This window comes from Triticum aestivum, chromosome 2D, assembly GCF_018294505.1.
Source record: "Triticum aestivum cultivar Chinese Spring chromosome 2D, IWGSC CS RefSeq v2.1, whole genome shotgun sequence".
In the NCBI taxonomy this organism is placed as follows: domain Eukaryota; kingdom Viridiplantae; phylum Streptophyta; class Magnoliopsida; order Poales; family Poaceae; genus Triticum; species Triticum aestivum.
Window position 1 is genome coordinate 649,565,854 of NC_057799.1, and position 13,241 is coordinate 649,579,094.

General features: G+C 47.3%; 1 protein-coding gene across 1 annotated transcript in view; it reads right to left on the reverse strand.

The window, feature by feature from the left end:
• Positions 1-411: 411 nt before the first annotated feature.
• The window catches only part of LOC123050822 (uncharacterized), a 35,398-nt gene continuing 22,568 nt past the window's right edge, over positions 412-13,241 (reverse strand). Inside the window, exon 3 of the mRNA XM_044473552.1 lies at positions 412-1,881. Coding sequence (XP_044329487.1) covers positions 601-1,848 — 1,248 coding nt within the window. The 5' untranslated portion in view covers positions 1,849-1,881 and the 3' untranslated portion in view covers positions 412-600. The remainder of the gene's footprint in view (positions 1,882-13,241) is intronic.

The following is a 13,241-nucleotide window of genomic DNA, read 5'->3' on the forward strand; positions in this document are numbered from 1 at the left end:
GATCACTGCCTGTGTTGCCAGATCCTTCACAGTGAGACCAAAGGGATCAAACTCAATAGAAACCCAGTTGTCAGTAGTAAGCTTGCGAACAGAAAGTAAGTTTTGGACTAGATGAGGAGCAACAAGATGTCTTTAACAGCAAGAGAATGGTTTGCAGAGTTAATGTGAGATTGGCCAATATGAGTAACAGGAATAACAGAGCCATTGCCTACAGTTATGGGTGGGATCGAACTGGTGGGTGTTAACTTTGACAGCAAATTCAGATTAGCAGACATATGAGCGGACGCACCTGAGTCAACGATCCAGCCGCCGCCGCCGTGAAGGGTGAAGTTGTTCATGGCATGTAAGAAAGAGGCCTGATCCCATTGCTAAAAGGGGATGTTAACTGAAACTGTAATGTATTGTATTGATTTGGGCGACAGTAATACATATAGGCTGATTAACAGCGGTTGCAATACATCGTGTGCACAAGTCGTGCAGTAATGGCTACAATATCGCTACCACTAAGTCAAGACATAGGACGTGGACATCATTAGCTTAACATATACTCCCTCCGTCCCAAAATAACTGTCTCAAGCTTAGTACAACTTTGTACTAGAGCTAGCACAAAGTTAAGACATTTATTATGGGATGGAGGGAGTACAACAAATATGTGCACAAAACTGATAGTACTGTAGTGATGGTTTTGTGCTCAAAGGAAGATACCGACTCATGCAAAATACTTGGATCAGTAAACACCAGAGAGACGCACAATATGACTGCTGCACTAGAGCCAACTGTCGAGGCAACTTTGAGCAGATGGATTAGTTTGTCCGACTCTGAGTTTGAGGTGCTTCCAGGCCAGCCAAGCAGCAACCAAGCATGGAACCCAGATAATGCTGATGAAGAGAGAGAAATCCAAATCACCCATATGACACAGGACACATGCATATTCCTGTCATTTGCTTGCCAGGAGGTCAGGTATACTAGCATAGCCACAACTGAGCCGATAATGACTTGCGATTTCAGCGACACGGAACTGCTGACGCTCATTGCCTGGCCAAAACAAACACTGAACCATACAAGCACTGCAATAAGCTCTGGTAAGCAAACAAAGATCATGTCCTCCCCTAGCCATTCCGCAGCCAGTGTGTGAACTGCTACCAAGAGCAACACGGTACAGGTCTTGTGCAGCACTGGCAGCACCTGTATTGATACTGCACGAGAATCAAATCCAGCCAGCGGTGATGCTAGCAACGCTCCAAGAGCACCTAGCGCTGAACCCAAGAAGAGAAGAAAATCAGACAGAATAGGAGTACAACCTTGCTCTCTCTTGTATTGAGTCCATGTCACCCGTGATAGCTGCAAAAGGTAGTTGGTAACTTCAAAGCATGCCAATTTGTCGCCGTTGCTACTCTTTGAACTGAAAAGTTCAATGAGGTTCTTGCACCCTTCATTCTTCTCCTGCTTCCAAGCTCTCGTTCTGTTCACTCCGTCTCCGTCATGAACCTCTTTGCTGCTGCCGTACCAAGAAGCCCCGGTTTCACTCGATTTCCAGGCAAGTGCGCCAATGAAGAGAAAGATCATAAGTGGGATGATAACTGTTATGATATACTGTATGTTGACCATAAGTAAGGCCACATAGACATCCACCACCACGGCGGCAGTCCCCATGTAGTTCTCAAGACCAGCGTAGTTTCTCTTAATCATGGGTTGCAGCAGCATCCAAACCACCATGGGAACAATGAAAACCACAAGACCAATGAGAGTTGTAGCAATGCCCAATTCCGCTCTTCCTTCATACCACCGTCGGTTTGCCAGCAAAGCAAATACGATGCCGAATATCTCGTTCATAATCAGGTGGACCATGTATAATAATCTCAGACGGTTTGTTGCCCTGACCTGGACATAAGAAGAACGAAGCACACGTTACGGAATATATAGAACACCCATCCAGCCTATGTATCATAACACGTTTATGAAAAAAAAAAGAATCTTCAAACAGACTTGTGTTGATCAAGAAGTTTTCCGATAAACAAATTGAGAGAATTCCTTATTTAACACTGTCCTAAAATTGGATGCCTTATTTAACACCGAAAGAATATTTCTTCCCTATATAACATAAACCCTAAATTTTGTTCCCAATATAACACTTGCGTTCAATATTTGAGCTAATGGTGTATGAAATGACAATTTTGCCCTCAAGCATCTAGCCAATCTGCCCCTATATTTCTGTGTCATATTTAATGGGATAACACAGTAGGTGTGGCCACAGGGTTGTGCTTACCTGATAGGCCAGGCTCATCGGTCGGTGGCTCACCAGCGATTTAAACGCGGGTGGTACATGGGCAAGGCGACGAGGAGAAGTGTTCTGTAATCTGTATGCACCTGCTGGAGCCACTGGCGGCACGTTCTGTTTGAGTTCATTCCGCCGAGAGAGCAGACTTGATCGATCCAGCAAGCTACCCTTTCACATGCACGTGCGTCACGTGTGTGCACTATTGCGAAGCAAGATCAATCAAGCAGCTACTCCCTCCGATGATACTACACTAGTGTCAAAAAGAGGAGAACGCTACTCCCTCCGATAATATAAGAACGTTTTTGACACTACACTAGTGTCAAAAACATTCTTATATTTTGGGACAGAGGGAGTAGCTTTTATAGGTACATGTGGTGTGCAGCCCTCCGATGATTTGTTTTAGCGTTCTCAAACCAACAGAACAGGAGGCACCTAGGAAAAGAGAATGAAATTTTGTTTGGTGATATACTAGAACATAAGTGGTTTGCTACCAACATTTGGCATTGCCAATGTTTGGCAAGCCAACATTTGGCAAAACCAGAAGTTACCAACATTTGGCAATTTTTTGTAAAATTGTCAATGAAATTGGCAAGCAACACATCTCTAGCCAATATTTGGCAGTTGACAAAATTTGACATACGAACTTTTGGCATCAAACTAATTATGCTGAGGGGATGTGGTATCCTGTTCGAGTCAGCTCCACCTGCTCCAGGAGCAGAGTTGTGGAACGGAGTCCCTCCGAACAGGCCTTCGTCGACAGGCTAGTTCATTGAGGGTGGTTGGTTGCATGTGTGGTTGACATGCGGCTATGAGTGTTTGGGAGCTTACGTGAAGGCTCTGTGTCACATATTTAAACCTATAAAAGCAACTTCAACGGGCCGACCCAAACGGACGGCGATTTCGTCCGTCTTTTGTCTGTTTGGGTCGGCCAGGCGGACACGGACGTCCGCTTCCGCGTTTGGGTCGGCATATGCGCCCAACGTGTGCCCGATCCATTTTGACGGCGCCGACAAAAAAAAAACTATGCATGCATATTTCAACTGAAAATAACTTAATTAAACATTAAAGCCGGTCAGGAAGGCCGGCGAGAGTCCACGCGTCCACATTAGCATTAAAAAGAAATAAAAAACAACCTAACTACGAGGCGGCGCACTGCCCAGCGCACCCTAGGCGTCGTCATCGTCGTCGTCCTCGGGGTCGGTGAGGCCGATGAGCGTCGGCGGAGGGCCGGCCCAGGGGAACGCCGTGGCCCATGCGGCGGCGACGTAGTCCGGGGGTAGCTGTTCCGGCGGGGGTAGTGCCAGCGCGGGGGGCTGTGCCGCCGCCTGGCGCGCCTCCTCCTCAGCCTCGCGGGCCTCCTCCTCGAGGTCGCGCTCGAGCATCTCCTTGTACTCGTCGTCGCGGCGCTCCTCGGCCAGCCGTTGCTGGCGCCACATCTAAAGGTACGCCGCCTCCTGCGCCGGGTCGCCCCCAGCCAAACCGGTGGCGCGGACACCCACTCGCACCACTCCCGTCCAGGAGAAGCGTGCGATGGGCTCCGGCTCCGGCTTCGGGTCAGCCTTGACAAGGCGTCGGGGAGGGGATAGCGAGGCCACCGGCGGCACCACGCAATCGCCGGCCGCGGAGAGGGCAAGGGCCTGCGCCATGGCCGCCTCGTACCGAGCTTCCTCTTCTTCTGCCGCCTCCGCCCTGCGCCGCTCGTCCTCCTCGCTCTCCCGGTAGACGGCCGCAAGGGCCACCTGGTAGGCGTCCTCTGCCGCCTGGTCTTCCTCCCTGACGACAAGCCGCGGCGGCGGCACGCTGCGGTCGACCTCCCGCACGCCGCGCCGCCTCGCCTCCTCGTGCTCGAAGGCGAACCAGCGCGCCCAGTTGGGCGAGTCGATGGTGTATGCCTCAACGCGGCGCTGCTCCGGCGTCAGGAGCGCCCGCCGGCGACGCACCTCCTCCGCATGCGCCCTAGCCGACCGCGGCGCCGCTGGCACTGGGATCCTTTCTGGATCCAGATGCCAGTCGTGCGGCAGTGTCACGTCGGGGTACGACAGCGACACGCGGTGGCGCCAGTGCCACTCCGCCTGGTGCACGGGCAAGTTCACCCGCTGCCGCGGCCGGCGAGCCGGCGCAAGCGGAGGCGGGGTGAACTCCGCGGGGAAGGGGACGACGGGGGCCTTGCCCTTCGACTTGCTGCTGCTGCTGCTGGAGAAGAGCCCCATTTGGGCGGCTGGGGTGGCTGGGGTGGCTAGGGTTTGCTTGCCGGCGACGGGGGAGCGAGCGTGGCCGAGATGGGGACGGGAAGTGGATGAGGACGGCCTCGCCACACAGTCGGCTTAAAAAAGGACGACCGCCGTCGCTGACGCGTGGGCCCGAGGTCATAAATTAAGCTGACCGGCGAGGGGGCGGGTAGTTGGGCGACCGTCAGGTGGGGCCGCGGCGGACGTCGAGAAGGCGCGCGTGTCGTCTGTTCCGCGTCCGCGCCAACGCATTTGGGGCGCAAATTTGGGCCGCAAATGTGTCGGCGCGGACGCGTTTTGGGTTTGGGTCGGCGCGTTGGGCCTCCACGTTTGTCCGCGTCGACCCAAACGGATGGCGGCGGACGAAATGGGTCTCCCCGTTGGAGTTGCTCTAAGGCCTTGTACAATGCAAGGTGCTTAGGAGAGGTGCTTAAAGAAATAAACCAGACTTTTCTTAAGCACCGGTGCTTATTTCTACGGAAGAAACGCTTAATTAGGCGTCCCTCCTATACAAATAAGCACCAGTGCTTTAACAAAATCCAATTTATTTTTGTAAGCACCTTGTAAGCTCCTAGCATTGTATAAGGCCTAAGGAGGCTGGGCAACTTGCTCCCAGGAAGCTCCCGCGATTTGAGATGTTCGTGGCTGTCATATGTAGCTCCTTTTGGTCAACTAAGCTGCCTGGGCCGTTGGATGTGCGTTGGACGTTTTCACAGCGCAGTCAGTTTGGGACTTCATTGACCGATGGGCTCGATGCAGTTTCTTAGAGCATAATTGATTTGATGCCAAAAATTGATATGTCAAATTTTGTCAACTGCCAAATATTGGTTAAAGATTAGTTGCTTGCCAATTTCATTGACAATTTCACAAAAAGTTGCCAAATATTGGCAACTTCTAGTTTTGCCAAATGTTGGCTTGCCAAACATTGGCAATGCCAAATGTTGGTAGCAAACCACTTATGTTCTTGTTGGCCGGGTCATCCGTGGCTGTGTGTGTGGCTCGGGCTGGTGGCTGGCCCCATGCGTCCGTGTCTTATTTTGTTTTTCCTCATGTGATCATCTGTAAGGTTCTGTCTCGTCGGGGTGGATAGGATCTGAAAGAGGAGACCCAGGCGTCCCGGCGGTGGCTTGACCGGGAGCGGCGGGCAAGACCACGGTCGCGGCTTCGGGGGATGCGCACATGTAGAGCAATGGCGAACGCATCTGATGTCGACACACCGAGGTGAGCTTCAGCAAATCCCCCCTCCCTCTCTCTCTTCCAATCTATGGTCGTTTCAAGCGAAAGTGCCTTTCTGCTACCGAGCTCATTTGAGCTCGGTGAACAGTAAAATCGAAAAAAATTCAAAAAATTTCAATTTTTTTGAGAGAAACATTGACAAAAGTTTTAAGTGGCTGCAAAAATTCATCATGAAATCACATTCCTGTAAGGCGTGGCAAAAAAAACAAATTCAGTGCTTCAAAATGCTTTTGAAAGTAGCTTTTTCAGAGTACTGTTTTTGTTTTTTTTTTTGCCATGCCTTCTAGGAATGTGATTTTATGACTGAATTTTTGCAAGCACTTAGAACTTTTGTCAATGTTTCTCTCAAAAAAATTGGATTTTTTTGAATTTTTTATATTTAGTTTTGATTTTACTGTTCACCCGAGCTCATTTGAGCTCGGTTGCAGAAACTCCACGTCCCGTTTCAAGGCGTCTCCTCCCCTCTTTTTATTTTTCTCAGGCAATGATGCCCCATCTTCTGCAGCCTCCTCTCCTTAAGAACTTCTACCACACTGCATAAAAATAGATTCTCATTGCCTGTGTGATTATTTGGGGATTTTGGCTCTATGTCGTTGTTTCTCAGGTTCAGAAAATGAGGCAGAAAAGGGGCAGTTCATTAATACGGCAGAGATGTGCTCTGGTTTTGTTCTGTTCTCACAACCACGACAATGTATTTTGTGCCAAGTTACTGGTAGAACTGTGTATCAAATTTATTGTGCAAGCAAGGACAGTATGCGAGCGGGACTGGCTTGGCTCTAACCGTGATGATTTTCTTTTCTTGGCAGATGTTCAAATCATACAGGGTGACTACCTGAAGTATGAGCTTCAGAAATCATAAGAAGCATAAGTTATTGGTACTTGCTCACACTCATTTCTCATGATGTTCAGGCATAACCTCACAAAGCTTTGGCACACACTCAGTTATAATCAGGGCTCGCTTATTGTTTACTTTCTAATTCTTTTGAGAAATACCATATCGATATTATTTCTGATGATTTGTCGGTTATAATTTCCAATCTGTGATATCCCACCATATTATGAGTGTTAGGCGTCAACCAGACACTAAACTATGGTTGGCTGTGAATATAAGCTCTGTGTTCTCCTTTGTTTTTATCCGATTGTGATATGAAAAGAACAGTAATTTTTTTTCTTGTGATGGTGAGTTGTTAGTTCTATATGATTTCAGAGCACATTGTCATGGGTTAGTATGAAGAGAGTCATAACCGTGCCTGCTAAAACTAATTCAGCAGGTGGGTGGTTTCCATCATTATATGAGTTATAGGAGCTGGATGTATATATTAACAGCATTTAGGAAAAGGGGTAGCATAGAATTAGTTAGTGTACTTCTTAGTTGGACTATGAGAAGATCAGCAGGTGCAATTAAAATCTATAGCTATCTTGCTGTACTATTCAAACCATATCTCTACTTCTATAAAAGACTCAGCTGGTGATGATGGTGTGTCTGCCATCCGTCATTTCTGACCATTAGATCTGCATTTAACGACTGTGAAGTAAGTTGTGGTCTTTTTGCAACAACAGCCCACTTCTCTGCTCCAATTTGCAGAAAACCCCTTAGTATCTTGAAACCAACCACATCCCTCTCTCACCTCATCAAAACATCCCGAGGAATATATTTTGAGTGAAACATAATATATTTTTAGTGATATATCATATATGTATATCAAAACTAGAGTGTTTTCTTTCAGAACTATGTATATTTTTAGTGCGCTCAAGTTTGTGAACAAGTACTATTCTACTTTGGATCCGTTGCAAGCGCATGGGCACATTACTACATTTTATACACCGTTTTACTAGATTTTGTATATAGCGTTACTAGGGGGTGTAGAATAAGCTATTCTACACTCACGCTTAGAATAGCGTTACCCTATATATAGTGTGTGTGTGTGTGTGCGCTTTTCTACTCCTTGGGTGAAAAATGCACACAAAGTTTTGAGTACTAAATAGAAGCAACAGAAAAGGCGGGATCAAAACTTTTATACATTCTCATTCATTCGAATCAAACCTTTACTTTTACAAACATTTCCAGTATGGTTAAATATGGATCTTACCTCACCTTATCGTATGTTTGTTTTTGTAGAATAGAACATATAGATTCAGTTATTTGGCTCATCTTTAGTGAAATTTGTATGGTTTCATGTGCATATGTATAGGTTTTGTATTCCATCTGACTTCAAATTTAGCATGCTTTATGCTGGATTTATAATTGATTTCAAATTTACTTAGTTGATCTTCTCACTACCAATACATATAAGTATTGAACTGTGTATGGACACATCAGTTGAGCCTCTCATCTGAAGGTTCAAAGCCCAAACAAGGAAAAACAAGGATGTCAGTGTCTGAATGACAGTGATGGGTTAGTTAATTTGCTTTTGTTCCATGTTGGTTAGGCACGATAAATCTAAATATAGTAGCAAATGTTCAATGTTGGTATCTTTTGGGTATTGAAATATGGTTTGCCTTGGCAAATATCTGAGATAGGATCCATGTTACTTTTTTTGAATTGTTTTTATGTTTGCACCCTTTTTTATTTTTATTTTATTTACGATGTTCTCTTTCTTTTGGTTGCTCCCATATGTTTGTTGTCACCATTCTCCATCTACAAATTGTTGTGTCCAAATTGTTGTAAGTTGTTAAGTTTCTGAAGCTATGTGTAAATTCTGAAACTTAATCTAAACCTTGCTTTTATGATTGTTCCGCAAAATTAATAACTAGAACTAGAAGTCATAATTCTTTTAAAGTTTAACGTGTGCGCCAACATCCCTCCCATATTTATCCCATAGTAGCTGTCAGGTTTCTCCTCAGTGGGTAACACTAGATGGCTATGCCCATATGTTTGGCTTGCAACATCTTGCAATTTCTTAAACAATAAATGTGGTCCACTGTAAGCACGATGATGACATACATGATATATATGCCCCAAATTTCATTGTAGTGTTGAAATGTGTTTCTTAGTTTGTTATGTACTGAGAAATATTTTCTTTTTCCGGCCATTGTTTTCTAAATCCTATTAGTATATTACCTAATATGGCCTTTGAAGTTTCTGTTTTATAACGAGCTTTTCACTGGTCAACTTGAGTATGGTATGGTTTATTCTTTTCTGTTGCAGCTATTCCAGTGAAGTTTAGAGCTCCCACAACCTTCTGAAGACTTGTTTTACAGTAGCAGAGATGAAATAATCAACCAGCTGAGATGCATCACATGATCTTTTTCTCTTGACGTTGATGGGTATTGAACCCATAGATCAACTTCTCAATGGAACTCTTATTACTGTTGAGAAGGTGGCACGAAAACTCAAACACAAGGGGATCAGTTAAGGAAAGAAACTAAGAAGCATCAGGAAGGACTTTTAGGATGGTACCGCAGTCAAATGCATCCCAGGATAGGTCCTTTTAAGAATTATGGTGTGTTTCGCTACTTTTAACTTTACTTTAGCCACATAGGTTAGCCTCAATTTATTATTATCCTTCTGTTTGGAGTAGGTGCAGAGAGACTTACCCAGATTGTGAGAGCTGATGATGATTCTATTAAAAGTCCTTATTGCCTGCACCGTTTGTCTTTGTAAACACGCATATGGTTTCCAATGTGACTAAGATCTAAATTCTTGTTGAGCGTAGTTTCTAAAGCACAAAGTTTCTAAAAAATTGAAATACATCCTTAACTGGTCTATACATCTTATACAAATATCTTTTTTTTCAAGCTCAAATTTATCGGCGTGATAACCATATTTTCAACTAAAAATGCTTCCTTAACTGATCTATACATGTCAATTTTTTTTTTGAAACTAGATCTGTCAGCGTGATAAACATATTTTCAATATAGCATGATTTAACACATGAGCTTTCTGCTACCAATATCGAATGTGTCCTTGCAAAATAAAACTATTTTCATCGACAACATGACTTTAGCGGGTCTCTGCGCCATTTGGCGCAACGGGTCAACTAGTATTTTAGAAAGCACACCACATATGACAATTTTGATCAACGTATGCTATACTTAATTAAGTAGCGGTGCTACTTCTTATTACATATTTCGAAGGTTGGTCGAGTTACGATCACCTTCGATGTCTTCAAAAGTATGCCGAACGAATGGTATGTACCTGGCGATGACATGCATCCACGCAAGCGGTACCTAAAAATCCAAAGGTTATGACAATCGACGCCCCTTGGAATCATGTTTAGAGCATCTCCAACAGAAGCGCGATATTAGCGCCGTGTTGAAAGAATCGGGTTTTTTTTTCGCGCGTGCAGCCGTTCCTGGCGCTCCAGCGGTGGCCCAAAAAACGCGCGCGGCATAACAGCGCGCGGAGCGAAACGGCATCACGCGCCGCTTATTTCGTGCGCCCGCTCCCGTGCGCTGCACACTCGAGCGCCCGCGCCGCGACTTTCACTAACCTCCATATCCAAGCGCTGGCGCTGCCGTCCGCACCTCCCCATTTCCTCCGGCGACCCGACGGTGCTTCCCCGGCCTATCCCCGCCGCCGCTGCTTCCTCTACCTCCCTCTAGTCGTCGCCGCCCGTCGAGCGCGCCATTCCTTCGACGAACAGCGCCCGGCCGCTCACTGCCACTCGGCGCCCACAAGGTGTTCGACAAAACGCTTGCAAGGTATGTATTGCTTCAACTTCACATTTTATACATGAATTTGGTGCATGTTGTTTGTAGTTTTTATAGACTAGTTTAAATTCAATATTGTAGATGAGTTCTTCATATGATTCTTGCGACGAAGAATTTGATATTGAAGAGGAGGACCTTGGAATAATCCTAGCTATGCACATCAATAAAAAGTTGAAGCATGGTGGTTCGGTTATGGGTCCGCAGAAAATTTGAAGGGATAAGATCGATGCCAACAGATTGATGATGCACTATTTTACGGATAATCCCGTATACCCGGAGTCGTACTTCCAACGTCGTTCTAGGATGAGCACCGAGTTGTTCAGGCGCATTGCAGAGAAACTGGCTAGTCATGATTGGTTTTTTAAGCAAAGGAGGAATGCCGCCGGAGAACTCGGGCATAGCACCTTTCAAAATGTGACAGCCGCTTTGCGTATGTTGGCATACGGTATTCCGGCTGATCAAGTTGATGACCACTTGACCATGGTTCACAGTCAAGCCATCATGTGTGTCAAGCGCTTCGCAGTCGGAATTGTGCAAGTGTTTGGTCCGGAGTATTTGAGAGCTCTCAATGTTGAAGACGCCGCAAGGCTTTTGGCGATGAACAAAGCTTGCGGGTTCCCAGGTATTCTTGGCTCAATAGATTACATGCATTGGAGTTGAAAGAACTGTCCTAAGGCATGGCATGGACAATTCCACTGCCAGAAAAAAGGTTTTGCTATAATCCTTGAAGCGGTGGCCGATCAAGAGACTTGTATTTGGCTTGCTTTTTTTGGAATGCCTGGATCTTTGAATGACATTAATGTTGTTAATCGGTCACCGCTCATGAATAAGATTGCAAATGGTGATCTGTCACTGGTGTAGTTTGTAGCAAATGGCCATACATACAACTATGGCTACTATCTTGCGGATGTCATCTACCCAAACTGACAAACATTTGTGAAGCCATTGATGTGGAGAGAGCTTTTGAGATTTTGCAAGCCAATTTGCTATTGTGAGAGGACCGGCTAGACTTTGGAATCAAAAGATCCTTTGGTACATTATGCACGCTTGTGTGATCACGCATAACATAATCATCGAGAATGAGCGTGGCCAAGATTTAGACTACTCTCAGTATGAGCTGTTGAGACATCCCGTGCGTGTGCGGCGGAGGGCTGCGAGGGTGGCCTGATTTGTTGCTTCCTACCATGCCATTCGACGTGCCGAAACGCATGATGATCTTCAGAAGGATCTAATTGAGGAGTGGTGGGCATGGAATGACCGACAAAAAGCATGATGATTTGTATCTTCGATGTTGTACGTTTTTGTATTGTTAAACTATTTGTTGTATTGGAAGATAAACTATTTGTTTGAGTTGTAATAAATTTAAACTATTTATTGTTGATTTATTTTATGTGTTTGATCTTCTTGGTTTTGCTTGGAAAATGTGGTTTGTGCTTGGGAGTGCGTGCCGTTTTTTGCAGTGTTTGCTGGAGCGATGCACGTGAAATTTTTTGCAGCGGCCGCTGGAGCCAATGCTCTGTAGCGCGTAAAAACTGACTATTTCGGTGTTATAAATATCTTTTTAGCGTGCCGCGCGTTGCACGCCTGTTGGAGATGCTCTTAGCATCTGCCTTCCAGTCGTCAAACTTTTGGTGTGTGCGGCTAGGCTACGGCCACGGGTATTCACCATTGTGACCAGTCTTCATGGTAGCCTCGCCTAAGATGAGGGCCCAAAAATCACCATCTTAGTCTGGGGTCGGCCCCCACTCCTGCGTCGGTGCGTCGTCTGATAACATTTTCGTTGAGAACAGCTCGCCCCCACCGACAGCATGGCCCATTTGGATGGGCGGGGACTCGATAGGAAGTGCTGGGGCTGGCAGCGGTAGGTCGTTTCGACGACGAACATGCAGAGCGCTGGGGTCAACGTTGGTACCGTGTGGGGCACCAGTGTTTAGAGCATCTCCAGCCGTTGGCCTCCCAGGGGACGCGTAAAATCGCCGTTTGTAGGCGAGCCGGCGTAAAAGATCGGCCTGGGACGAGTGGGTTTCCAGTCACCGACCCAGGGCCGTCCCCAGACGCCGTCTAAGTTAATAAAAACATTCGGCAAAGTTCGGCTAAATTCTGCAAACTTGACATATATTAGACATGTTCGATATTTTACATAGCAAATTTATCTAAAAAAAGGCCGAAACTACAACTACGGGGCGAAGAAGTCGCTGAATGCGGCGTAGTCGCCGCCGTCGCCGCCATCCTCGCCGCCGCCGCCGTCGTCGGCCTTCTCCTCCTTAACACGGCCGCCCTTGCTGGACCCTTGCCCGGCGTCGCCATGGCAGACCGGTGGCGGTGGCGGCGCATCGTCGTCGTCGCTGTCGTCGAGGACGACGACACCTCCTTCGTCGCGGCCCCGGCGGCGCTGTTCGTAGTGCTGCAGGACGGCGCACGGGCGGTCCATCTCCATCTTCAGCCAGTCGTCGTGCGCCCATTTCAGGGCCGCCGCCTCGTCGAGCTCCACGTCACGGTGCTCCGTCTTCACGGCGGGGAGGCCCGGCTCCGTTTTCACGGCCGCGAGCCCTGGCTCCGTCTTTGGTTTGACGAAGCGCGGAGGAGCCGACGAGGAGGCGCGCCGACCGCCCTCGTTTATGACGATGTCGGCGCTGCGAGTGCGCCGGCCGAGCGGCGTCTCCGCGGCGGGCTCGGCCTTGACGCCGAGCAACGCCGGCGAGCCGGAGGAGTGGGAAGAAGAACGGGAGGAGGAGTGCGAGGAGGAACCGAACCTCCTGGGCATCCATTGCCTGGCGCGCCGGCGGTGGACCGGGGCGGCCGCCGCGGCAGGGTATGCTAGCGGAGGTTCATTGCCGCCCTCGAGC